The following is a 27966-nucleotide window of genomic DNA, read 5'->3' as shown; positions in this document are numbered from 1 at the left end:
TGAAAGATAAGGGTGAAATCTCGGCAGTGTACGCATGTCAGACCTGTATTGTGTGACTGATGATTAAATATTTTGTAGCTTAGCTGTTACAGGAACTGCCCTCAACTTCCCTGATGGTGTCTGCTTCATGAGGCTGAGTATAGCAGGCATCATTTTATTTTACCTTGTTATGTCAGATAGTCTTGATTCTAAGAAACAGTTGTGTAGAGTTTTAGAAGATGCCTTTGTGGCTTATTAAGACTTATGTACCTTATTTCAGTTATGGGTGTCTTGTATGCATTGTTTGGTAATAGAAGTGATATGATAGCGAGCTTTAAAAAAATCAACAGAATCCAGAACACATGGAAATGTTTAAACGATTCATGTAGTGTGCTGGTTTTGAGTACCATGTCTATTCTCACTGCAGTATTTTGGTTTAATTTTTTATTTTCCCTTGACTGCAGCTGGGGCTGTTCATGGATTTCAACCCTGAAGAGATGCTGCTGGGTGTGGAGGAAGGTGGGGATGACGGGGACCTGGAAGCAGAGCTTGCTGCTATCACAGGAGCAAAAGTGAAAGAAGGGAAATCAAAACCAAAAGGGAAAAGTAAGTTGAAGTATCTGGATTTTATTTATTGACAACCTGAATAATTTATTAAAAACACCTATTTACAAATCACTGGTTTATGTAAAAATATTTTTTCATCACTGATAGAAGCTGAAATTGCGACTACTTTTTCCTTTACTTTGAAAGGTTTAATTGTTGCTCCACAAAAAGGGTAAGAGGTTTTTTGCCTATGCTCTTGTAGACATAGGAAAAAAGGTATATGATGGCTAGCCAATTTAATGACTAGATTAAGACATGTTTGTTTACGGTATGAAGTCATTAAAAAGTGTAGTAGGTGCAAGATTAATTCAAAATGGAAATTGTATTTCTTGTGGACGGTTGTTTGTTTGTTCTTCTGGGGCTTTTTTTTGTTTAAAGACTGAATTTACTGAATAAGCATTACATTTGTAGTTACTTGGCGTTTGGAATCAAAATTGAATACCCTTTGAAGAGGGAAATCCTGCAACTGATGGAGTTACTGGGAGAACCCTGTAGCCTTTGTTATGCATGCTATTCCTAATATTTTAAGCATCTGTTATATCAGGTTATTCCTAATATTTTAAGCATCTGTTCATTTTGTCTGCTAGTGTTTGCATGCAGCTATGCAGTGTTTTACAGGATTGCTGTAATCTACCAGAAATCCAGGCTGCTGCTGGTGAGAGGAGCAGCCTCTAGCAAGCACGCTCTGCCTCCAAGCTGCTATACATATTTATGGAGCTGCAGGGGGAGCCTGTTCAGGAAACTGATCTATAAAAATAAACTTCTGTCCTTGTGCTCGGTTTTCAGCTGAATCAGTTCCTTGCTCTGGTTTGCTACCTGCCAGTTTAAACACGGCTGTGGCTGCAAGGGAGGGGTGGCACCAAGTGGTTGGGATGGGACCAGGTAAAAGGAGCTGCCCTTGCTACAGGGCTGTGAGCAAATGCTGGAAGTAAGAATTGGTGCAAGTACAGACTTCTTTGCAGGTCTGCAGTGATTTGCCTGTAGTCTTTGAAAGGACTTCAGACAGAACAGCAGGGAAATTAAGAATTTTAAAATATTTTGAAAAGGTGACTGTCTAAACACAATAATTGGTGAGAGATGGAGAGGTGTTTGTATCCAAAACTAAATTCTAAATAATTTCCTCTCTCCAGATTTCAAGATTGTAGTAAAGCCTTAAAGCTAATACACATAATTGTGCTAATAAGCACGACAGCAGAACTTCTGCCATTTGACGTAGGTTTATCATGGTTAAAATGTGCAGGATAGTGCTTTGAGGATGAATTTGGGTGTCAGGAGCTCTTAAAATGTTGTCAGCAACTTTTCAAGTGCTGATTTCCTTCTAGCCCTGGTCATGTCTCACTTACTGTGTTCTTTGAGTCTCTTTATTCATGAGCAATAAATGAAACTTCAGAAGGTGCAAAATTAACACTTACTATGCCTTCTGAAGATATGTGTTATGGCTTGTAAAATTTCTCCAAAATCATTTACAACTATTCTGTTTTCCTGGTAGAATTGGAAGTATATGTAGGGAGTCAAAAAGATTAACCCAATTCAGAGGCATTTGGGATGAGTTCAACTATCATCTTGGTGTTGTCTCTACAGCAGGTGGAGGGAACATAGAGCATTTATAAGATGGTTACAAAGCCTTGATAACTCATTAAACCGTCTGTACGTTTTTGTGTAATTGTGAAATATACTGCTTTGAGATTGGGTCTGTCTTTTTGAAATGTCCTGTAGATTAGAAGCTTGTGGCAGGTGTATGGTTGAACAGCTGGGGACTTGTGAGACTGGCACAGTGTGGTGGTGGGGACAGGATGGTGGCCTGGAAAGGAGGAAGGTACAGCAGGGACAGAGGAGAAACAGATCCTGTCTGAAGAGGGACAGAAGAAAGGGACCCAGTACAATACATACCAGTGTTTGGGTCTTGGCTAAGCACAAGGTGCGGAAATTCACTCCTGGATTTACATTCTGGAGCTCTGATAGGTGAGAAAAGTGATCTCCTCTTGTAGCTTGAAGGTGTAGGCAGCAAAAGCCGCACTGTTGCAACATATTAAGTGCAGCGATCTCTGCTGCCTGGGACCGATAAATGCCAGTTGTTCAGCCACTGGAATGTTTGGCTTTGTAGCCTCAACCTGCCATTCCGGATTAGAGCTGAACCACCCCTCTGAGGAGACTCAGTTGGCTTTTTGTCTCTAGTGGGGCTTCACGTAAGGGACACTCTGGTCCCTGAAGTACAGCCTTTGGGCATGGCCAGCTGTCCTAGCTGAGAGTTTTGCTCAGGGTCAAATATATGAGCCAGATGTTTGATACAGGTACTGAAGCACTAATGCGGTAAATTAGATTTGAACAGAAACAGCTTTGTACCTGGCTTAATTTTCAGCTGATTCAGCAAATGCGGAGGAAGGATGTGATCTGTTTAAGATCCCTTTAAATTGACTGTAAAACTCTATCCTGTAGATCTATAATTTATTCAATATTTACTGACAGTGGTGAGTCACTGTCATGCGTCTGCATAGGGAAGTATCAGAGGCATTTACATGGACAGTTGGGATTTGTGTGCAAATAACTTCACCTTTGAGAGTGTGTGAAGGAAGTTGATAGTTAAGGAAGATGTGGGTGGCACAGCAGGAAGTAAAGATGAAAACTCAGAAAGAAGAGATTAAGTAGAGTTTTCAGGGTGAGGACCAGAAGCTTAAAAAGAAATTGCAAGACAACGTAGCCAAGAAAGATTTGGAAAAAGGAAAATCACATGGGCATGAGCCAGCAAGGCAGAAAATGCAGAAGTGTAGCTTTAGAGGTAGAAAAAACAGCACTTGTTTTGATTTTCTTTGCATTTCTCTGTGCCAGTGATCCGCTGCTGCTCTTGGGCTCAGGACAAGTATGATGCCTTGATTTGGAGCTTTCTATTTTTTTATGCCAAGTGTGACTTTGCAGTACTGTTTGCTGCGTAAGACAAATATTTTCTCAAGGTAGAAAGATGTTCTTGTCTTCTTTCTTACTGTCTTCAAACATATGGATAGTTTGCTGTGCCTCCTTGCTTGTCACATTAAGAGTCAGTGGTTTGGCTTATGGCCTGTGTTATTCAGTGTGTCTCTAGAATTGATGTTAATATGCATTATCAGTTTCAAAGAATACCTATAAATAACATGAGATAGAGAGACATATTCTTGTGCTTAAGACTGTAGATGGAGAAAATGGATCAGCTGTTGGAGCCTCAAGCATAATGTAGACTCTATACAAAATTCCAGTGATTTAGTTAGTTGTAATTTGATTGGGAACTCTTGGAGCTCAGCACTATTTATGGTAAACGCCTTCAACTTTGGTCTGATTTCTGGCTATATGCAATGTTGTAATATACACAACAATGTAGTTTTGGCTTTGAAAGAAAATGCAAATGGAATTTTTACCAGCAGGCATGATGAGAACTTTTGACTCAAATTAGTTCAACATGAGGGAGAGAAGAAAAGGGGTAGAACTAGGAGGCTGGGGATAGAATTTACGTATGGATGGATATGGACCACTTCTGTTCCGTATGGGGTCAGAATTTATTCTGTCAGGCAGAATTCACCAGGAGTGAATTACATTTTGTAAGAGTAGACTGACATGAGGCAAAGGACACAGAACAGAAAGGCCTGACAAAGATGCTGAGTCCAGGCCTTGTTAATATAGACAGTCACATCATAAATACCTTTCATAAATATCTAGCATCAGCTCAAAACTAGTTCAGATGTTTATTCCTACTGGGGACAGAGGCTGTTCCACTAATTCCCTTTCATACATAGAAACTTCTAATCAGATTTATTAATCAACAGTTTATTTCCTCTTGTGCTACCATTGATTTTTATCTTAACTGAGGGATACAGTTTTGATGTAACATCTGAGAATAGTAGTATTCTCCAGTTTTTCTTTGGCAGATTAAAGTCTGTCAAAATGACAAAGTTTCTGTTACTAGGTATTTCTGTGAATAACATTGAGATACTCGGCTGTATCTTAAATCAGCATAGGAGCTAGAGGTGACTTCTAGTAATTTTTTCCTGAAGCAGTTGTTTCATCCAGTCCTACTTGTCTTTCTCACTCAGTCTCAATGTCATTACTGTGCAAACCTGCCACTGTATCGTTCTCTTTTGTGGCTATGCTTTCTTTACGGTTGTGTCCCACTGTACCTGCTTGTGTGTCACGGTGCTTATGGTTTTGCTGTTCAGGCTCCTCAAATTAGTAAACAGACATTATTTCTCCCTGACATCTAATTTCTGAGCTAGCTTATTGGATGCAGTCATTTTCCTTGCCTGCCCTAGCTGTCACTCTCAGAAAGACTAATATTGCTGTTTTTCTGGTGTTCACTTCCCTAGTCTTTGGTCTATATTAGTGCATATACACTCATTTACCTATAAGTGTATCCGATAAAGGGGCAGCAAAAGGAGAAATCACTGCTCTCTTTCAGCTGCTAGCAACTCCTTTAGAATTTATATCCAGTGACTGTGTAATTGTTACTTAGGGTTTATGGCTCCTTGTGGTTTTTTTTACAGCTCCTCTGCCCATGGATCACATTGAAAAGATGGCTGCAGAGTGTATGAAGGACCTGAATGAAGATGAGGAGGAGGAAGCAGATGATGAAGACTTGGAGAAAGATACAGACTTGTTGGTATGCATAACTTTGTTAGCAAAAAGTTTGGTATGTTTTAGCTTTTTTAAAACCCAAACAACAAAACTGCATGTAGCAAAAATGTCTATTAACTTTGTGGTGAGAGGGTAAAATATTGCAAAAGCATTCCATTGGATATAAGGTTTCGTGGGGTCCAACCCCTGCACACCAGAGCAAGAGAGTTTCCTAGCCAACGTGCATGTGTGTGGCATTTCGCATCAGCTGATGAAATACAGCCAGGGACATTCCATAAAGTGACATCTGTCACCATTTTGCTGCTGCTCCAAGTGGTGCTTGACTTGAGAGAATATCACCCAAGAAATTATTTGTCATTTTGATGAGTGATCTGCTTGGCAGGGTTTAAGGAAGGAATGTTTAGCAGTGGTTTTCACTGCTATTGTTTATAGATTCTTTTTGGAAATTTTAGATTTGGGTTGGAAGGAACTTTGTAAAAGTACCATCCCTGAACTTCTGCAGCTTCAGATCTCTAACCACAAACTTATGTGGTGATCCTGGAGCTGCAGTGTGGAGTGGTATCTGACTTCGTACTGTGAATATAAGTGGAACCAGTTTCATTAATTAAAAAAAAAAAAAAGCAACAAAAAAACCCCCACCATAATATAAGATTTTTAGAGACTGTTTGGACTCAGGGTCCATCCAGAGGTTTTGGAGCTTGAGACTTGATTTTGTCTTTTGAGAAAATATAGAATTTTGAGGAAAAGCCTTTTGTTGGCTGTTACTTTTACTTTAGGCAGAATTGCAAGAAGTTCTGGGAGTGGAAGGTGAGACAGAAACCTGTGAGGATGAAATCATAGCAATGGAGCCATCTTCAGCTGAACCAGAAAATGAGCAACCTGAACTGCAACCACAGGTAGGAAAGAGCTGCGTGTTCCTGACAGTGTTGCCGAATCACTGTTTTCATATACGAGGGTCACAAACAAGGATCCATAGGGGTTATCTTGTCCTCCAAGGAAGGAAGAAGTACACTGTAGCTGGATTTTGTGTGGAAACCAATGTCGTATTGGCACAGGTGAATTTTTGCTTTGTTCAGAGGGTGATTTTTAATGTTAGCATAGAATTTAGAAGATAGGCAGTTGGAATCAATCTTACCTTGTCCCTCATCATACATGTGAGCATGCAGACTGCAGTTCAGGCTTCCAGAGTTTGTCTTCCCCCTGGAGCAGTGTGCTGAAATAGTGAAACTTTTTATAACTCAATATCTTTGACATCTTTGTGGAATTTTCCTCCGTCGTGTTAGCTTTCTCAGCTTAATTTGTCAATCCTCATGCAGTCAAATCCTTTATTCAGTCACTGTCATAGTTCTGTTGGTGCTACAGATTCCAGTGCCCTTGTGCATTTGGCCCGTTAATAAATGAGTCTGAGAGCGTTTCTATAGAGATAATGGCAATAATTGTATCAGTAGCCATCTGAAAGGTCTCTGAAAGGTAGCTGTGGAGGGTTTGTAATTAGCTGCTTGTAACTTTGCTTAGACTGCTTTTGTCACTGAACTGATTCCAGGCTGGAGGAGGAGGAAAAAGAGCTGTTGTAGTAAAGCCAGCCTGAAGAACCCCAGAAGGGAGTAAACGAGCATGTTTTAAAACTAAGAAAAAGTCAAGATTTGTGCCAAAATACTTCTTCACACCCTCTGTTGTTCAGTGTTTGAGAGACTTAACTGTTCTCTTCACCTACTCCCTGACCACATGGCTCCAATTACCTTGTGACTCTGAGTTTTTTAAAAGTCTCCACCCATTCTTCTCTATTGCGCCTTTGAGAGAAAGCCCAAAGGTGGATCCAGGGACCGTTAGCGTAATACAAGTGCTCCTCTGTTTTAGAGACTCTTTCGTCCTTAACAGGAGTGTGTGGAGGAGTATTTGTTTTTCAAAGCTGTGGGAAAACTCATATAGTTGGATGAAATAAGTTTTCTTGATTTGTTTTATTATTTTTTCTGAGACCACCTCACTTCCTGCTGTTACCAGTGAGCTGCAACAGACAATAGAGAAGAGAATCGCTAACTATAGGACAGCAATTTCTAATGCAAAGGAGGTGGGTGAGAGCGCCAAAATACGCCGATACGAAAGAGGCCTTAAGGTAAGTGAGGTTCCTCGGGTATGTGAAAGAGTGGGGGGCGAAGTCCGTTCTCTAAAGTGTAGTTCAGAGTATTTCCAGATGTGTGAATTTGTTGAAAGGAGAGAGAAATTCCAGTGTGCTGCCTTGAGTTACTTTAAAAGCATATCTTGTTACGTACTGTCAATCTGATGGAGCAAATACACAGAGTAAATGTAACTTCAGATGCCTTTTGTGCATGAGCTTTGTTTCTGCTGAATGTGGCTGGTGGTAGCTGGAGGCAGAGTTTGTGGTAAATTCTGGTGTTACACTCACCCGTCTAGATCTGAATTTGACTTGTGATGACTGTTCAGTGTTACCTTAAAGCATAGATCAGGAGCTTTCCTAGCACATGTACCTTCCAGTTCATCACTGATGCCTTCCCTTAGATCCCAACCTTCCACTCAGTTCTGTGAGAAAAAGGAAGGGGATACCTTTCCCTGAGTGCCTTGGCTGTGCTTGAAAAATGAATAGAACATGTTTTTTTCATTAAGGCAATTAAAAATTGCAGCAAGGAGTGGTTTCTTCAGCTTTTTATGTTCTCAGCCAGATGGCGTGCTTGTAGTTAGTTGTGCAGAGTGCCTTTATTTCCCCGCGTGTGTTCATCTGGACTCCTGCATCACCTCAGACAGTAGCCGGCTCTCTCTTGTCAAGCAAAGCTTTATAGCTCAGTGCTGTCACGGAGGGAAGAGTGTCGTGTCAGACTAGCAACCAGGTGTCTTAGGGCACAAAGGGAACAACTGAGGCCAAACGCAGGGGAGGAAAGGCACAAGGAAGGAGGCGTCTCCATGTATCCACTGACTCTGAAAGGGATGTACGTGAAACTACCTCACCTTTCAGAGAACAAGAGGGACAGGCAAACCAGCTTATTTCATCCTGTAACAAAATTTCTGTGCCGTTTGCCACTTTATTTTTCAAGGTAGGGAGTTTCCTTGTTCCTAGGCAGTATAGCTGAAGATAACAAATGAGATCTAATTTCACAGCTCACAGATCCTTAATGAACCAGGTGACACACCAAGAAACTGTGTATGGTAATCTCTGTACGTAGTTCTTGGAACGGTAAACTTTAATCGCGGTGTTTAATTCCGTTTCCAGTCAGTCTGTCATCCCACACGTGGAGAAGAGAGAGCTGTGTGTGGGTTGCTGTACTGGTCTGAACCCCGATCTTGCATACAGTCAGACCAAAGTATCTCTGTCACTGTTGCTTAATAGGTCAGATAATGTCATGGCTGACCAAAAATAGCAGTGATTCTGGCGCTGATGAGATTTTGTTGTTGTCTTTCTGTGCTTCCGTTTCAGTTTCTGTGGAAGATGGAAGAAGTAAAACTTTTGTTTTGGCTTAAAGTGCATCGTGGTCTTTTGTCCGAACCTTAAATTAAAAAAATACTGAGGGAGTTAATATTTCTGGTGTAGGAAGGGTTTTAAAAAAATGAGCAGCAGTTAACCTATGTTATGGATGATGAGAGCTTCTTGCCATAGGTCACCAGCTGAAGCTCCATTTCCTTTTTTAGTATTTAATGGCTTTTCTCAATGCATTAAACAGGTTTGCAGACTCCTTCCTTCCCTGAATCCACACATTTCAGAGTAGTTTATTTTATTTTGTTTTAAATACATAAAATGCATCTACAGGTGGTATAAATGGCTTCCTCGGTGACTTTCTGTGACAAAGCTGAGTGGACCACATCAGCTATCCTATAATTCTAGGTGTTGAGGTACTTGCAGTTATATAGTTGGATGTGCGTAATACCTCCCGTCACGAATAAGGGAATGAATTTATGGTTTAATGATTTTTATGCTAATAATATGTTTGATGAAAATGCCTGTTGATTTTGCTGTTCCATCTCTGCCAGACACTGGAAACCATGCTGGCTGCAGTGAAGAAAGGCAGAAAAATCAATGAGGACGAAATGCCACCTCCTGTTGCCACAGGAAAGAGTTCTTCTCACTTACCTGCGGCCACTGGAGTGGAGCTGGAGAATTCTGGAGGTGCAGTCAGCGTCCTACCAGAGAATAAAGCAGAGTCTGCTGCAGATGATGAGCAGAAGACCTCTCATGAGGCAGTGCAGCATCTGGAATCGGAATCTCTACAGGGTCATGCTGCTTCTAGTCCTACCATGGAAACAGGTACCATGATCTGAGAGGATAAGCAGTCGCAACACTATCTTAATGCTACATCTTTCTTGATCCTTGTATCATGTAGAAAAGCACTGCTTGTTCAGGAACTTCCCTGCTGAATGTGTCAGATAGAATTGTCAGTGTGCTGCTGAATTTCTGGCAGTGGAATCAGTTATTGTTATAGAGCCTTTATATGTGCTGTATCAATATCTTTCACTTAACTTTTCCCATGCCTTAGTTTCTCCTTCAGTATTGTGACATGCGGAATTCCAAGCTTCAAAGCGTTTTAAGATCCTGACCAAAAGACTCAGCATTGTTTCATTCTCACAGATCTCCAGAAGAGCAGCACACGAGCTATACTTCTCATGAGGCAGAAGGAGTATAAATTAGCAGCTCTAAAAGCCAAGCAGCGAGGGGATCTGGAGAAAGCAAAAGAATACATGCGAGCAGGCAAGGTAGGCACACAAGAAATCCTGAATGCTAAACATATCCTGTGCTGTACCCACATGCACTGCTTGTCAAATATGCATTGTGGCAGCCAGCAAGTCTTGGACATACTAAAATAAGTCTCTGTTTTGGTTTGGTTTTTTTCTGTATTAGAAATTTAATGTGGTCTTGGAAGCTTTGGATAGTGGGCAGCTGATAGACCTCCAGAATCTGCCTCCGTCTCCTCAGGGTAAGGCTTATCTTAGAAAAACCCTTTTAAGATATCGCGCTATGATGTAACAGAATGATTCTGAATTTGATTGCAAAACTGTAAGAATTGAAGGTCACTTAGTCTGAGCCTTACTGTATATTCAAATTCTAATCAAAATCAACAAAATAAAATGAGGTATCATTATTTATATTGAAGTTACTCCCTGTGAATTACAAGATCAAGTAGGTATTGATGTCTAATATTCCTGTTCTTATAACTTTAGATAATAGCAACCAGTATATGAAGTGGTAGGGAAAGAAGTCGTGGCACATTCTAAAGTTTACTGTAATATTTGATGGCATTATGGGTTTCAACTGAAATTGATAACGTTCAGATTAAAAGGTTAACAAACAGACTTCAGTGAAGTCTAAATCTTAAAGCAAGTTAGCAATATTAAAGATAACTTCGATCCTTGTAAGGGAGTGGTTTTTCAAGTAGATCCTGTATCACCACAAACAATATTTGTTCCATGCAACTTAGTGTTTTAAACAATTTACTTAAGCAGACTATTTTCTTCTAAGAAACTACTTGACAGATTATTTTAATAAGCCATGAGATTTATGATTCCTTAAATTGTAAACCGATCCCCAAATGGCATTAGAAATAAACTTCAACCATGATACAATCTTGCCTTATAAAGTGAATATTTTTGCTGTGTTCTGGAATAACCACTGTTATACAATGCCAGAAACCCAAGTGTCTGAATAGGTGGTATCACTTGCTTCCCTTTTTCAGCACATCTTTCGTTACTAGGATATTTTAGTCAATTAGCAATCTTGTTTACTCTTTCCATCTACCAAGAGACCAAATTATATTTTGGGGAGAAAATTCTTAGAATACTTGAACTGATTTTACTTTTCCTTCCCCCCCTCAAGCAGCGCTAAACTAAATTAAATCAGCATTTGTGATTTTCTATTATAAAGCATTTTCTTTGAATAATGGGAACCTTAAACTTATCCAGCCATGCTTATATTGTTTGGAAGTCAAAAAGCTTTCAGGAAGATGATGTGATCAAATTGATGGTTTTCTGAGTAACATGGGTTGACTTGTGGTTCATGGAATACGCTGTGAAGCTTCCTGCTTTCCTCGCTTTGCAGACCTTGAAAGACGAGGAAACCTGCAAGATGCGTCCCGGCAAAAGGTACAGGCTCCATCAGGAAGTTCCCAGGATCTTACCACACCTGAACCTCAGACCCAAGAAGCTTCAGGTAGGACTTTTGGATTTGTGTAGTAAAACATTAAAATAGCAAGGCTGGAGGGCACTTGAAGGTCTACCTGACCCACTGAACTGCAGCATGATTGAGTATAACCTACTGATGTTCCTGAATATTGTTTGCTGCAGATCCCATGTGTACTTTTGTTTTGGATCAGTAATGGAAGGTAGAAGTTAATAAACTTTCTTTAGAAGAATTTTATTCATAATATAACTTTGCAATGATGTTTTTGTCTCTGAAGAAGGTAAGGAAGGGGAGGAAAAAGGCAGCTCATACATTTTGAAACGTGAATCATGTGGCATTTCATTGTCTGTCTTATTTCAAGCTTCCCCGCAGCAGCCAAAAACAGTGCTGGAAGCGTTGCAGCAGAGGCTTGAGAAGTACAAGTCGGCAGCAGCACAGGCTAAAGCGAGTGGGGATGATCGGAAAGGCAGGATGCACGAGAGGATAGCCAAGGTAAAATGAAAGTGTAGCGAGCTGATCGCATCCAACAAAGCCATTTGAACTAGTTCTCTTGCTGAAGACTTTTTCAAGGCTGAAATAATTTATATATTGTCCTCCTGTTTGGAAGGAGCTCCAGTAGGGAAGCTGTAAAGCATTTGGAGGAAGGAGAAATAGAGACAATGCACATATAGCAAAATACTGTGTATTATGCAATATTTATGCTGGTTAAGTACAGATGATTGCTAATTTATAGTCAGCTTCATTTTATGTCTTACTGAGTGCCTTTGCTTACAGCAATACCAGGATGCCATAAGAGCCCATAAAGCAGGGAGAAAAGTTAATTTTTCTGAGCTACCTGTTCCTCCTGGTAAGTATGAATATAAAATGTCCTAATACCAACTTTTGTGTATCTCCTGGGCTCTGGAGGAGGTGTGCAGGTATCACCTCCTCGTGCTGTGGAACAGCTCCTCCTTTTTCTCGGTGAGTGGGCTGGCCTTGGTGTTTGATTTTATTGTGAAACTGCTTATTAACATGCTCCCAGAATTTCACACTGGTGAATATTCCTGATTACTGAGTGCTTGCTTGGCAGCATCAGAACTTGAAACTGGCCCTATTTGAGAAATTGAAACAACTTCACAATGGGCAGGTGCTGAAAATATCACCTGTCTGTCCTCTGTGCCAGCCCTCCTAGAGAAAAGAGTAAACTTGGAAATATTTGCTTCTTAATTTAGTGGAAAGAGATTTTGAAAACTGAAAAAAATTGTGATGTTCCCATTCTATTTATTCCCAGCAGGAGACTCAGGACTCTGTATTTAATTAAGCATCTTCCAACACGTGACAAGTCAGATCAGTATTGCAGCTCTCATGGCTAGTAAAAGCAGTCTACAGAGATGAAGCAAATCATGCCCAGGATTGCACTGAAACAGAGGCAGAAAATGAACCTGCTTCTTGACACAGTCTGTGTCCTTTTTATCTTCTTCAGAATTTGTAGTGCTGTGTTTGTAAAAGTTTGGGCAAGGTCACCTGTGAATGATTCGCCTCTGGTTTACGTGATCCTGTTTCTCCCTTAGGAAGCATCATTCGTTTTGTCTTGTGCCTGATGTGTTCTTTTGGAAAGATACACTTAGCGCAGCAAATTGGTGCTTAGATTTTGTTGTTGTTAAAAACCAAACAACCCTAGAAAAGGGACATGGACCTTGTGGCTGTTTTGTCACTGTCAAATATGACAATGATAATCACTGTAGTAGTAGTAAAGTAGGCAGTGCCAGTTCTGTCAGGTCACGTACTGCTTTGAAGTCTCTGATTTGAAGCTGTCCCTGAAAAGCAGTTTGACATCCCTTGTTCTACAATGTGATCCACTTCTTGGTAAATATTAGTAAGAGTGAGGGACTCGGACTCCGTATTTACATCTCTGAAAAGATGCGTATCACAGTATGTTTGGGATTGTAAGGGACCTCAGAAGATCATCTAGTCCAATCCCCCTGCTGGAGCAGGAACGCCTAGGTGAGGTCGCACAGGAACATGTCCAGGTGGGTTTTGAATGTCTCCAGAGAAGGAGACTCCACAACCCCCCTGGGCAGCCTGTTCCAGTGCTCTGTCACCCTTACTGAGAAGAAGTTTTTTCTCAAATTTAAGTGGAACCTCTTGTGTTCCAGCTTGATCCCATTACCCCTTGTCCTATCATTGTTTGCCACCGAGAAGAGCCTGGTTCCATCCTCATGGCACTCACCCTTTATATATTTATAAACATTAATAAGGTCACCCCTCAGTCTCCTCTTCTCCAAACTAAAGAGACCCAGCTCCCTCAGCCTTTCTTCATAAGGGAGGTGCTCCACTCCCTTAATCATCTTCGTTGCCCTACGCTGGACCCTCTCCAGCAGTTCCCTGTCCTTCTGGAACTGAGGGGCCCAGAACTGGAAACAATATTCCAGACGTGGTCTCACCAGGGCAGAGTAGAGGGGAAGGAGGACCTCTCTTGATCTACTAACCACCCCCCTTGTAATACACCCCAGGATGCCATTGGCCTTCCTGGCCACAAGGGCACAGTGCTGGCTCATGGTCATCCTGTTGTCCACCAGGACCCCCAGGTCCCTTTCCCCTACACTGCGCTCTAATATGTAATTTCCCAACCTATACTGGAACCTGGGGTTGTTCCTGCCCAGATGCAGGACTCTACACTTTCTCTTGTTAAATTTCATTAGGTTATTCCCCGCCCAACTCTCCAGTTTGTCCAGGTCTCTGGATGGCAGCACAGCCTTCTGGCGTGTCAGCCACTCCTCCCAGCTTAGTGTCATCAGCAAACTTGCTGATAGTACACTCTGTTCCCTCATCTAAATCGTTAATGAATATATTGAATAATATTGGCCCCAGTACTGACCCCTGAGGCACTCCACTAGATACTGGCCTCCAACTAGACTCCGCACCATTGACTACCACTCTCTGGCTTCTCTCCTTAAGCCAGTTTGCAACCCACCTCACTACTCTATTGTCTAGACCACACCTCCTCAACTTAGCTGTGAGGATGCTGTGGGAGTCTGTGTCAAAGGCTTTACTGAAGTCAAGGTAGACCTTGGGTAACTTAGTTCCTCGCTTAGAGGTCATATGATTTACACTGAAGACAACCACTGAGCAGTCACTGGACCCAGCAATGAGATTACAATGGACTGGTTGTGCATTTCATGGCATCTGGATGATAAGTACCAGTCTTGACCTCCCTGGAGACAGAAATGCAGCTGAGTAATGGGTCAGAAATCACACAGAGGCAGCAGCCCAGGATTCTGTGCTCTGCCTGCCTGTGTACCTCAAAGCTGTTCTGTTCTTGGAGCAGCCATCTCTAGCTTCAGATGTAGTTTATCATTACTTTTGTGAGAAATGAGACTGGCAACAAGCATACTTGCTACGTATTGATGAGATAAATCTTAACAGACATTTGATAGTAGTGGCTCTGAGTCTCTGTTGTTTGAAGCTGACACTGAACTGGTAGCATGGAAGTGAGAGTTTGTTGTCCACCATCAGGCCTTCTTCCCATCCTCACAAGGATAATAAAATAATAAAAAAGATTGTTCTTTGTGTATTTCATCTTTTAACTACTGGGATTCTGCCTTTGCAACCTCTGCATTGCAGTAGATTTTTCAGCAGAGGCTGATGTTACAGTGTATTATGCAGATGTCAGCGATGTTGATGTATTGTTTATTACTCTGTGGTGTAGCGCTGTTGTTCTGCTGGACTGGATCAACTCAGGTGAGGCAATAGTGAAAAGGGAAAAAGGAGCCAACAACTTTTTGTACAATCCACCATCCTTTGGTGCGAAGGAGAAACACTGAATTCTTTGCTGGTTCTGGAGTCATCAGTGTTACCAAAATCTTGAGATTGTGAGGTTCCTTGTCTGACTGCCACTTGCTGAATTTAGAAAACCGTGCTCTGTTATTGCATCATTTTGACATAATCTCTTTAAGCCTGGATATCCGTGAGAGATCTGATCTTAAGTGCGCTGCTCAGACTTTATCTAGCAAGGCTTTGTGGCTTCGGCCTCAGTCTAGTTGCACTGAATTCTGAAATACATTAGATAATAGATACTTGGATAGAAATAGCTGTACAGAAAAGAAGAAATATGGAAGACAGAACATAGTTCTTATGCAACTTCTGTATTCCTTTCCTCCTCAGGATTTCCTCCCCTTCCTGGTGTTGCAGCAACGGAAGGTGATGGCACGATAGCTGCTGTTCTGGAAAGTGCCGGCAAGCTGGCAAATATGGAGGAGAATGATGAAGAGGAGGAGGTTAGTATTTCTTAATAGGATGTGTAAAAGTTAAAATGCTGTCTGTTGTGGTGTGCAGAGATGAGGACGTTGGATTTTTCAGTCAAGCAAGGATACAGAGATGGAATACATTTCCCAGAAGTCTGAAGAGTACAGGATCTCAGTAGTAATTTCAATTTGCATTATAGTGTAGGACAGAAATAGATATGAGATGTTGTTACAGTCAGTACATACAGAGTCTTGTGAGTCCAGAGTTTGGCTCTCAGTTGTCTTACATGTGGGTTATATTTTCAAAGCAAACACTTCAGATCCTGGCCACCCCTTCACTTGTATTTGTACTTTCATCCTGCATCTCAGTAGCTCCTATTTTGTGTTCAGCACTTACTGCTTTTTGTCAGGCAGCACAAGCCTCTAGACTTCGGTTTGATTTTTTTATGTCTCTGTATTTGGTTGCTGATGGTTTGTGCTTTCAAACGGAGTAGCTTTTCATGGAGAGAATTCCTGGATGGTTGTGTTTTGTTTTTTTTTTTTTTAATCACTGCCTTGTTCAACATTCCTGTCCCTTCTATAGTGGAGGTTTGATGCTTTTATAGGCCAGCTGCTTACTGGTGTGGCACAGCTCATAAACCCCCAGAAGTTAAAATTTGCTGTCTAGAATGTTATGTTATGCTCCCCTCAAGAGCAATACCAGGAGGCTGATATAGCGATAACCATGGTTGTTGATGCTTGAGACGTTGTCCTCAAGTCTGAAATAGCTTTTATTGTATGTAATATGAAATTCTTTCTGTTATGCTAGAATGAACTTCTGACACAGGCCCCAGTTGCCAAGAAGCCTGCTCAGCTGCCTGGAAAGCCGACTCAAGTTGTTAGGCCAATTACTGTGCCGTCTGCCACGGCTGGGCAGGAGAGCTCTCCTGAGCGTGGGGAGCGGGCTGCGTCACCCTCCACTCTGGACAAGGCAGAGTCAGTGGATCACCTCCCACCAGCTGGTAAGGTGAAGGGATCATCATTCTCAGTGATCGATTTCCTAGTCGTTTGCACTAGTTTTGTTTAATACTTTGGTACAGAGTTCCTTTCATTATATTTTAGATATGAGCCTGTGAATGTGTGGCACAGATGTCCTCTGACAGGAGCCTCAATATATGTGTCTGCTGGTGGGCAGATCCAGACCAGCCATGCAGCTTTATTTCACAGAGGCAGTATGTCTAATTATAAGGGTGATTGTTTTTTTAATTAATTTTGATGTAAAAAGTATATCGATTCATAAAGTTTCACTCTGCTCCCATGTGAACTCTACATATACTCCAATTAAAGTGGACAGCTTGCCAGTGTGAATTATTCGCTGATCTAATGTAGCTTCCTACACCAAACTGGTTTCTGCCTGGTGCTTCATCCAAGAATCTCCAGCTGGTGTATAGGCTGTAGTTCGTCAACCTCTAGTCCTCCTCTTGCTAAGGTCACTAAAGTTGTCTGTACAAGATGAGTTGTACAGATAGTAAGGGACAGCCAGCTCCTCATGCTGTGGTTTGGGCACAACCAGTGGTGTTCAGGCTCTCCCCGATTCTGTTGTCGTGCCTTGACTGTGATCCCATCCTCCTTCCATCTGCCCTGGGTAGTTCCCTCAGGACAAAGCAGAACTGCCTCCTTGGCTGGTGCAAGTTCTTTTGCAGAGTGCAAAGGTATTTCACACTGGCTCTTCTCTCTAAAAAATTCCATTACTTTTTTAATAAAGACCACTAGAATGTAGTAGTTGTACATTTTGATTTTGAAAATCTATGAATCCTCAGGAGGTTTATTTTTTGCAGTTTTAGCTGGCATCACATGTGTCAATTGCCCTAGACTTGTGCTGTGAAGGGATTGATAATCCCTGATCTCTGGCATTACAGTCATCTCTCCTGGGTTATTTAAAGTATTTTAAAATATGACCAATAGGTGCAATAACAAAAACCTGGACAAATTCATAGTGACTTGATTTTCACAACAAAACATCAGTACTTCACTATTGTAAAGCTATATTTAACTGGCTAAAGTGCATTCTGTGATCCTAATGTAACTTTCTTCCCCCTGAAACTATGAAGTGCAGTTTAAAACTGCCTGTAGATGATAAATCAATTGTAAAAACCTGTTTTCTTGTTGGAGAGCACAAGGCTTAGGGAGGTATGGGAGCTGAGTGGAGCAGTTGCACTTAAGGCCTCTGCCAGGAAAGTCAAGAAGCTAAGATCAGTTGGATTAATGGCTTTGCTCAGTCCATTCTCCACAGATTTTTTCTGAAAAATACCTGTGCTCTGTGTCTTGGCCTCGCAGAGTACACTGCAGGTTTTGTCTCGGTGGAATCTGGGCTAGCTATCTTGTCTAATTAGTTTGGTTTTGGCTGATCGAGCAAATTGCTCACAGCACCAGGACTGCAGGTTCTTTCACAAGGATGGGAATAAGTTGATTGTCATCTGACAGCAGTGAACACAGTGAGGAAGTCACTGGTGTATTTATTTGCTGAGACAGGCACCTCTTGCAGGTGGTGTTTAGCTCGTGTAGTCACGAGTAGAGTGCAGTGGTGAATACAGTATGAGTATCTTTGAAAAGGCTGTAATCAGCTCATGCTGCACCATTTCCTAAGCGAGCTATAAGAAGACGCAGGATGCATTGACCTGTTACGGTGTAAAGCAGTTTTTTCTGGCTTGTGTGTTCGTCCTTACTGTTTGGGAAGGAAAGTGGAGACCCAAGAATTAATAAGAAACTAAGATGGTAAAGATTTACAAACAAGCAGAAGTGGGTATGTCTCTGTGTGCCTGCACATTGGTTCATCTGCACTTTTTTTTTTCTGAGAGGTCAGGGGAAAGGAAAGAAATGAGTACAGAAGATGCTCATAATAATTGCTGTCCTTTAGAAGTTAACATGTCAAGCTGAAGGTTTGGATTCAGCTTCTGCTTTGGACCCATCAGCTGCACTGGAGTTTGTCTCCTGCCTGCAAATAAGGGGCCGTAATTATTATTGTCACACTTCTGAAGTGCTACGAGGTCTTTTGATGAAGGATACCATGCTAAAAGGAAGTTTGTTTCTTTTTCTGATACTTGAAACTGGCCAAGAAACAATTAAGTGTAGTAAGGAAATGTCCTTATTTGATATCTATACTTCTGCTGACCTTTTTCTGGGTATAAACTGAACATGATAAACCTGTTTCAGGGGCATGGCAGCATCAGATGAGCAAGGGTTTTCATACAACTGTTTTTCAGTTAGGGAACAGCTGGAATTTCTGGAGAACAGAAAGAAGCAATACATGAAGGCAGCCGTCAAAGCAAAGAAGGAAAATAACCTTGAACAAGCTAAGATGTATCTCAGAACAGCCAAGAGCTTTGACCTAAAGATTGAGCAAGCGAAATGTGGCAAACCTGTTGATATTTCCAAGGTTAGTAATACTGTTAGTTTTCTGCTTTTTTTCATATTCTTGGACGTGTTAAGTACTTACTTCAAAGAGTGAATGATTTAATAAGTATTTCCTGACACAGATTTTAAGTTGGTTTGTTCAAGTGACAAATCTGGATACTGAGCCCTGAAATTCCTCTATATTTTTGTTTTAGTTTTTGGGTTGGTTTCTTCTACTCTCCTCAAATGTGCCTGATTTTCAGAAAATTCAGCCTCCATGAACCATTTGCTCCCTGACAGGCCATGGCCCACCTCAGCCATGCAGCTTGCAAAAGTGTTCACTGGACTTAGGGCGCGAGTACATCTTAGCTGTGTCGTAACTGCAGTTTGGGATGAGGATCAGGTGTGTGTGTGTGTTACAGTGGTGCCCTGGTTTCTCTGCACTATAATAGCTCTCCTGACCTGAATAATGAGGGAATTAGGCCTGTAAGACATTCTGTGGGGTTTTATGACTTCAGCAGTTGTCAGGCAGTGGTGTAAGTAGTGGTTGGTTCAGAATTGCCTTGAGAGGAAAACAAACCTGTCTCCCTTCAGTGACCTTTCCATATGTTCTGCTTTTCGTCTACTTCATTTTTTCCTATAAGGGCTCTGAAACGTGGTGTTCTTGTGTTGCAGCTGCCATCACCCCCTACAGATGATGAGGGTGATTTTATCTTCATACACCATGAAGATGTCAGACTGTCCCAGAAAGCAGATGAAGTGTATATGCAGCTCATAAAATTGCTGAAGGACCAACATGAGGTGACTGTTTTATCTTTTTTAAAAATCAAAACCAAAACTTTTTAAATGTTTCTCTGAGTTTTATTAATATTATAAACCCATAATTGTTTCTGTGGGGTCTTTTGTTTTTCTTTTAAAATACTTTTGATTTTGTGCGTCCTAAAGTGGAGAATTTTCAGGGTTGGGTTCCGTGCTAGTTAAAGTCAGAAGGTGCGCTTGGAGGCTTGGGACTGTCAAATTATCACTATTAAATACGAACGCTCAAGTTTTTAAATAATACCCAAATAATTAAGACTAGTCCTTGGGTGAACCTTATATCTAGAAATTAAGAGATTAAAAAGTAATAGGGCAGAAAAGCTCATACAAATTCTGTACTCGGCTTTGGGCTTAAAGGGCTCGGGGCGGAGGGCATGTTTTGGGGTGACTTGGGAAAACTCTTGACTTTTCTTAAATTAGATTGTCATCGACCTCAAAACTCTCTGCCAATCATGAGTCAGTGTATAAGGATCACTAAGTGCATCTATATTTGGTTTTGTTTGTGTTGACAGAGGTGTTTGCAGTATTCCAAGCAATTTATGCACCTGGGAAATGTTGCAGAAACGACTCGGTAAGCCCCTCTGCCGACTGTTAGTCATCCACACTGTGGTCAGGCTTGATTCTGCCTGAACCCTCTAAAGATGATGGGGGTCAGGTTGGTGAGCTGCCCATTATGTGAATGGGTCGGTAACAGCGAGGCCGGCGTCTCTGAGTCGCTCTCAGGCTTGTTCCGGGGTTTACTCTGTGGCCTCTCTTCAGGAGAATGCTCTGTTTGATGTGCTGTTGCATGTGGAGCTTTTCTGTTGTTTGTTTGCCTCTTCTGTAGGTTTGAGAAACTGGCACAAGGTTGTAAAAAGGACATGGACATCCTGCAGCTTGCACGAGCACAAGGAATGGATCCTCCAAGCCACCACTTTGAGGAAAGAACTTTTAAAATGATAAGGTGTGGAAAAACAAAGGGATTTCTCGCACCGGCTGGAATGAGTTTTCTGGTTTCTAGCTGTTGCTGGATTCAGCAAACTTGGGTTAGGCTCAGCATTCCTGAAAGAACACTCTCAATGACTTAAATATGAAGAAGTTGTTCTCTAATTTCTGTTCTGGGTTCTTTTGTTTTCAAAATACCTCCAACTTCATCTCTTGTATTCTGCTATATCAGCTGTTCTTCCTCTTTATTTCTCCCTTAATCCTGTTGCCTTTGGGCTTTGTTCTTGGCATTTTTCACTGTACCTCAGAGATGTTTCTATCTTGGTTTGTGCTCTTTCCTCGCTTTTCTGTAATTGATGAAGATGATCTGTGTAGGAATGCGCTATTGAAAAAGGTCTGACAGACGCTATTGGCATCCTGGTCTGGCACTGGATCAAGTGGTAGTGGGCTACTGGAATGAATATGCTTTTTTGTCTTTATTTTTTCACAGGATATTTTCTGAACTCAACAGCACAGAAATGCACCTTCTTATTGTCAGGGGGATAAACCTACCAGCTCCGCCAGGTATGTACTCAAAAGGGTATGTGGGCCTTTTCCTTTGAGTAGGTAAGGAAGGTGGTGGGGAATGAGGTTTTTCTACCTTGAAGACCACTTCAGGAGTTGAGACTTTTGTTGCCACAACTCATTAAAACAAAATAACCAGATTTCAGACTCAGGCCTCCAAAAAACCTTTAAACATTTAAGGTATTTAAAAGCAAACAACTCAGAAGAATAAAGAGAATCTGGGTTCCATCTGGACAGAGGGAAAAACTTTAAATTGTCTTGGGTTTGCTTATAACTGGGTCATAATTTAAGTTTCATATTCACCTCCTATTTTGAGTGCCAGCCCTAACTCTGAGTCGACTTCATGTGTATTGAAGCAGACACGAGTTGCTCCTGCCAACATTACAGCTTTTAGTCCTTTGTTTCTGGGGCACTTGTAAACCATCTGTGCTAGATTGTCTCAGGACTAATGATAGCATTAATAAAAGTAGATTTCTTTCCTTTGGATGCAACATTTTAGTAGATTTTGGTTTGGTGGATGGGCTTTTCTGTTGTCAAATGACAGATCATGAGTCACCTAACTGAAAATCGGTTAGGTGTTCTTGAAAATCCTGCTCAACGTTAACAGACACAATGAAAATGTCTGTATTGGCTGTTTGGATTGACTGGTTGTTGTTTTATTCAGGTGTATCACCAAGAGACTTGGATGCATTTGTGAAGTTTGAATTTCAGTACCCAAGTGCGGTGAGTGTGTTCTGGCTTGTCTGCGACCCTTCCCAGTGCGTTGGCTTCTGAGGCCTTCAGGGAGGGAGTGTAGGTTTTCTTCTAGAAAGGAAAACCACTTACAGGCATACTGCCCAAACTCATTTTTAAAACAGAAACTTTCGCTGAGAAACAAAGCTGAATCTGTTTCCTGCAGATTTGAGCTTTGCTGCACCTTTCCCTTGCTGTTCTCCACACCTCACACTTGACAGTGTAATCTCTGCGCCAGGCTTGCATGTCCCCTGGCTGGCTGACCACCAGCTTAATGCTGACCAGCATTTGCAGTGCTCAGCTCTGCCCACCTTTCACCCCCAAATACACTAATCGGCCTGTTTTCTGTTAGCAAAATTGGTAGGTGGTAATTTCTTTCAACTTCTTACCCTGGTAGCTTCAGCCAAACTCACACAAAGTTGTCACTAGGGGAGAGAGGCCACCTTAGATGTTGTCTCCCTCTAAGTCCCATTCCTTTAAGAAAACAGGCTGTTAAAGGCATTTCTTTTGGGCGTCTTCTGTAATTATAGTAATTGATTGAAAAGGTGAATCTTTGTCCTCAAATAAATGCATGTGATTCTTGGTGATGTAATTAGCAAATAAATATGTGCGTATCTGGAGAAAGGACTTAGGCCACACAAGTTTCTTGACCTTACTAATGATTATTTCTGTGTATATGCATGTAGACATGTGCGTATATATGTGTAAGTATATAAAAATATATGTATACATATATATATTGCTTGTTTCCTTAAAACTCCCCAGTGTCATCCTGTTCCACTCAACTTCAAAAGCAGTTTCTGATCTGAGAAATACTGCAGCCATTGAGCTAGAGAAGGGATTGTCAAGAGAGGTGTCTGGTCTTACTATCAGCAGAGGTGCTGGGGCTTCTGCTGCTTCCTCTGTAGGGCAAAAACCAATCTTTGCTCTTACAGGACTAATACTTTGCCCTGTGAGAGTGCAGAGCCTGGATTTTTACCTCATAATAAATTCTGCAGCAAATCCACTGAAATAAATTCAATTACCTGTGGGAAACTGGTGATGGACAGATCAGGTTTGTGTTATGTGAGGCCTTAATGGAGGAGTTCACCCCATTAGGGTGGCTGAAAACAAAATTGGTCTGTATTGGGTAATTTTCTGGAGAATAAGAATCAGCATAGTTGCTTTTAATCTATTTTGTTTTAAAAGCCAGGTCTCTACTGCTTAACCAACCCTCAAACACACCATCTTTCTCCTTCACAGCTGAAATCAGTTTTGCAAAGTAGCTGCAATAATTAGGTCACATTGTCCTTGTTCAGTCCCCAGAGATTTGGTTCGTACTCTGCTTTAGGTTAAAAGTTAATTAATTTTGGTGGCAGATTGATTGTCACGCAAAATAATAGTAGGGCAATTCCCTGAGTGATTTGTGATGAATTCCTTGTGTAGCTTATTATAGGAACAAAACTACCGTGTCGTGGAACGTGCGTAGTTTATCATGTAGCTTAACAGGTGCAGTCAGAACTTTATGATGATTGGATTGAATTGAGTGTGACCGTGTAGCTTATTGGTGGCTCTTATATTTAAATAATGCTTTGGCTTGTTCTTTATCTAGTATTATACTTGTTACCACAAAGAAACCCAACGATTTTAGTCTTGAATGTACCCTGACTCATAATTCAGATAAACCCCTGAACCTCCTTTTTCTTGAATAGATGTAAAAAAGAGCTGGTAATAAAAATGGTTACTACTCTGCATTTTGAAGTAATATCTGATGGGTTTGTGTCATGTGTGTCTCTTTTAATAGGAGCAACCTCAGAAGAGTAAAACACCTGTAATTAACAATAACAATTGTCCAGGTTAGTACTTTTTCTGGGACAGTGGGAAAAATGTGGCACCTTGGGAACTGCATGAAAGGGCTCACGGGAGGGTGAAGTCCAGCTGTGCTGGCAATTTCTCCACCCTCATCCCAGTACTGGTTGTAGTTATTGTGTTATGAATTAGTGAAATCATCGAGTTCCCAGTCATGTTCCAGCTGTTGCTGTCAGCCCTGCTGGGACGTGGGCCAGGTAAATAAATTTTCCTTATTAAACAAGTCAAATTCTTAATTTTAATGTCTCCGTGGATTAGATGGTTTTCAGTCAGATTTTGTGTCCTGGGAGAGCGGCAATTCTGTCATGATTTTTGCTAATCAGCTGACATTTCAAAACCTGGCAAAACATCATCATTGCAGATTTATTTTTTTTAAGACAATGTGTCTTGAAACCAACTAAAATACTTTATTTGAACCTTTTGAAAAATAGCCCTTTGTACATGGCCATTGAATACCAGTATTAAACTTATGTATTTTAGAATTAATCATCTTGCACTCTGAATTTGGTTTATTGCTATATTGTTTTGTTCAATTCTTGCAGTAAGCAGCCATCTAATATCAAAACAGCTTTGAATTCAGTATCCAAATTACTAGTTGGGAATTTATCAAAATGCCCCTTCCCAGTCAGTCCAACCTTCCTATGTTTTTTCCTTATTATTTTGTACCATTTTTTAGCCACAGACATTCTGCTAAAAGACCTAGATTCTGCAGTTTTGGCTCTCCAGTAACTTGCTATCACCTCCTCACGATGACTTGCTGCTTCTGTCCCTGTAAAGTGGGGATGACAGGGATGAACTGTTGCACAGGGACACCGACTTGTTAATGACTGACACAACCTCCTGAGGAGTTTCGTATGGATGTGAAGTGTCTTTCACAAATGGGCCAAACTGAGATAAACACAGGTCTGAGTTGTAGAGCACTGTGCATAATTTGACTTTGACAGCTTTCTTTCATTTTTTTTATGTCTTGATTGTAGAATACAACCAGTTGTTTAAGTTAAACATCAACCGAAATCACAGAGGTTTTCGACGAGCAATTCGGTCCAAAGGAATTAAGTTTGAAGTATTTCATAAAGGGTAAGTCTATAGCTTGCTCCCCTGTCGCTGCTTCTCTGAAAGGGGTGTTGTAGCTGAAATTTATGAAGCACAATGTTTAAGTTAGCAAAAAAGAGTTGTCTAGATCTCTTGTCTGAGAAGTCCTTTCGAAATGTGCCTGATCTCTGTTTTCCCCTGAGAGGATGAAAATAATGCAGTTCAGGGAAGTTGGTTCATAACTGGCGGATTGGCTGAGGGTTAGTGTGTTAAGAGGAACTGATGAGTCTGAGAAGGTAATGAATGATTCAGCTTCAAATCATTTTGATTCTTATCCAAGCTGGTTTTAGTCATCACGACTAGAAGATTTAAACGTCCTGTGGGGAGAACTTAGTAGAATAATGAAGTACAAGTGGCAGCAAAATACGAAGAGCAGTAAAGCAGATGACATATGATGGCAGAACTAGTCTTATGTTTTTGTATTTATCTTTTTCTGAGGATCTTACAGTATTTACTGAGCACTGCTAGTAAACTGTTCGACTGTCTGGAGAGAGACAGACTCGCCTCATCTCAGAGGTCAAGATGAGATGGATGTTAAGAATTGGTAATGTTCAGGGAAGTTGTCCTTTATCTGGGCTCATTACTGATTTATTCAAAATGTGAGTGGCCTGTATTAATTCCTGAGCTGGTTGTGATCCTTGACTTGGATGGGATGTTAGATAACCTGGTTTTGTCTCGCTGGCTCTTTGTGCTGTTCTTTGTTTCTGTTACTGGGACATGCAGAAATGATCTGTAGCTTCCCTGAGGTGGTTTTCAAATTGTAGGTGTTTTAATTTGTGAACTCAAGTCCCACTGTTTTTAACCAGATCTTCCATTTACATCTCCATTGAAGAAAAAGCTGATTTTCTTTCTTTATTGGTCCTGACTGCTGTGTTGTTCAAGATCTCACTGTTAGAGATCCTGCCTCTCTTGCAGAGAACTGTTAAGCATTTACATTTGTTTAAAACCTTTTCCCCTCTCCTTTTCGTACTGTTGCACATATGGGGTATATCCTCCTCTCCCACCAGCTGGCGCCATGCTTGTTTTTAAGGTCTGAGCTCAGGCTTAAGTTCACTCATTGGGAAACACTCTCCATTAATTCACTAATTGTAAGCCAGCTTCAGATTTGCCTTTGAAGCCTTTTTGAAGACGAGAAAGAATATCTGTGTGAGTTGTCTCTTTTCGGGTTCTGATGTTTTTCTGTTCATAGAGCAGGAACCCAGCAAGTTGAGGAGACACTTGTCTCAGGACAAAATAGCAAATGGGAAGGAGAAAAATAAGAAGTGCCCACTGTGACCTTCCCCTGGCCATCTTCTTAGGAGAAAGGAGAGGATTAAGTGATCCGGGCTCTTCTCTAAATGCTGTCTGTGCACTCTCTTCAGGACTATAAATGAATAATGCTTTCGGAAATGCTTGTAGATGTTGTAGTTTTGGGGTCTGTGGTCGCTCTTTGACCACCTCCCAGATAATATTTTATTGCAGTGAGCAAAGGGAACTTGTTTCAGGTCAGATATATATTAAACTTCATTTTAAAAACACACTTTCAAGTAAAAACCCAGTGAAGCAGTTTTCCAAAGGAAATGGCTCTCCTTAAACCTCTGCTAAAAGCTTCTGAAGATAAAAGGAGATTTCCCCAGAGCTGTTTCTGAAGCCACGGCCTAGAGCAAGTTCCCATTTTTCACTGCAAACCCCCTGGAACTGGTCAGGGAGGAATAATCAGTCTTCGTTGTTTCTTGAATTATAAATTGGGAAAATGCTTTAAAAAAATTCAGGTAGAAGAACTGCTGATTCTCTTTTTAAGTTAATGAACAAAGTGTCCAACATGCTGCAGTACAGTTATGTAATCCTTCTTCATTGTAAGGTGCTTGTGAAGTTAAGGAAGCATTCTAGCGTGTAAGATAATGAATTCTGAACTTTTATAAATGATTTTGTGAGTCTAATCTCATCGATGGAGAACACGGTCTCATCTTTGGAAGGCTTCCTGTCCACAGAATTCGCAGGCATTGTGTTTAGAGGCAGCACTGGCAGCCCTTGAGGGACCTGCAGGATTATTTTCCTGTACTACTGCAATTTGTGTTGAGATGGACAAACTGACAACTAAGAAGCACTTTGACTGAGCTGGCGTCTTTCAGGTCTTTCAGCAACAGGATTTTGGAACAGAGGTACTTCCCAGCAGCGCTTCACCACGTGTTCCAGCGGGTTCAGGGCTGTGCTCTGATGCTCCTCTTCCCATCTGAAGTGTCTGATCTCCCTCCCGCCAGCTCGCTAACAGTACCTGACCATTGTCCTCGTCTATAGAGGTTTTATAGGAGCCGTAGCATCCCTGATGGCATTTCTGAGCACCCAAGGCAGGAAGTGAGCCCAAAGTCTGGGTGACAGGCTTCTTAGACTGCAGTTGATATGAGCCATTTGGAGACTCTATGACTGAAGCAGCCATTGAGGTGGTGGGTGTGAGGAAACAACCTCAGTCCTTTGCCAGGCAGAGATTTTATACAATTGGGTTCTCAGATGTTCATGTGGAAATTGCAGGCATGTCTGGGATTCATGTGCCGGGTACCACGGCCACTGATGACACCATCATGAGGATCCATGTAACAGTCTTCAGAGTGTTCATTGCACTTGTCAGGTCTTGTTGAAGAAGGGTGGATGTTTTGGGGATGTTTTTGTTAGTTTGGTTTCCTAAATAGAATGGCATAAAAAAATGAATTCCTGGCAGATTTCATATCTAGAACAGGACAGGTGTGGCCGGTTGGCTCTCCTGCTTCCACATCTCTGGATTTTAGTTATCAAACCTTCTGGAGATGGATTCAGGGAATCCAGAGCTTTGAGCTGCACACTTCTGTGGAATTAGTGTGTTTTAGTCTCAGCTGTGGCCTTCTGGAGGAGTTTGTCTAGATAAAGATTGCAACACCTGTCTCTGGTAAGGCGAAGGTGATAAACAGAAGTGACTGTAGCAGAAAGAAGTTGATTGTTTTCCTTGCAGGATAAAAATGTTCTGTGTTTAACTTCAGCAGACTAGAAATTCTAAAATCATAGTTCTTGAGTGTTAAATCTAACAGTATGAAGGTGAGTCAAAACAATAGCTGAAATGAAATGTTTTACTTGTTGAAATTGAGT

General features: G+C 41.3%; 1 protein-coding gene across 3 annotated transcripts in view; it reads left to right on the top strand.

Annotated features, from left to right (window-relative positions):
• The window catches only part of CC2D1B (coiled-coil and C2 domain containing 1B), a 36688-nt gene that overhangs the window by 3165 nt on the left and 5557 nt on the right, over positions 1 to 27966 (top strand). The window contains exons 3-22 of one of the 3 annotated variants that reach the window (XM_080348743.1): positions 444 to 585; positions 5091 to 5206; positions 5958 to 6077; positions 7157 to 7294; positions 9160 to 9433; positions 9755 to 9879; positions 10025 to 10100; positions 11219 to 11329; positions 11661 to 11791; positions 12074 to 12146; positions 15443 to 15555; positions 16331 to 16523; positions 18765 to 18937; positions 19570 to 19695; positions 20223 to 20281; positions 20537 to 20653; positions 21125 to 21198; positions 21863 to 21921; positions 23714 to 23765; positions 24756 to 24855. In XM_080348743.1, the coding sequence (XP_080204869.1) occupies positions 444 to 585; positions 5091 to 5206; positions 5958 to 6077; positions 7157 to 7294; positions 9160 to 9433; positions 9755 to 9879; positions 10025 to 10100; positions 11219 to 11329; positions 11661 to 11791; positions 12074 to 12146; positions 15443 to 15555; positions 16331 to 16523; positions 18765 to 18937; positions 19570 to 19695; positions 20223 to 20281; positions 20537 to 20653; positions 21125 to 21198; positions 21863 to 21921; positions 23714 to 23765; positions 24756 to 24855 (2372 nt within the window). Of the gene's footprint in view, positions 1 to 443; positions 586 to 5090; positions 5207 to 5957; positions 6078 to 7156; positions 7295 to 9159; positions 9434 to 9754; positions 9880 to 10024; positions 10101 to 11218; positions 11330 to 11660; positions 11792 to 12073; positions 12147 to 15442; positions 15556 to 16330; positions 16524 to 18764; positions 18938 to 19569; positions 19696 to 20222; positions 20282 to 20536; positions 20654 to 21124; positions 21199 to 21862; positions 21922 to 23713; positions 23766 to 24755; positions 24856 to 27966 lie in introns of those variants that run through there. The other 2 variants (XM_080348745.1, XM_080348744.1) reach the window with 2 other exon arrangements.

This window comes from Nesoenas mayeri (genome assembly GCF_963082525.1).
Source record: "Nesoenas mayeri genome assembly, chromosome: 8".
In the NCBI taxonomy this organism is placed as follows: domain Eukaryota; kingdom Metazoa; phylum Chordata; class Aves; order Columbiformes; family Columbidae; genus Nesoenas; species Nesoenas mayeri.
The sequence above is the reverse complement of the archived record's forward strand: the minus strand, read 5'-3'. Positions and strand labels throughout refer to the sequence as shown.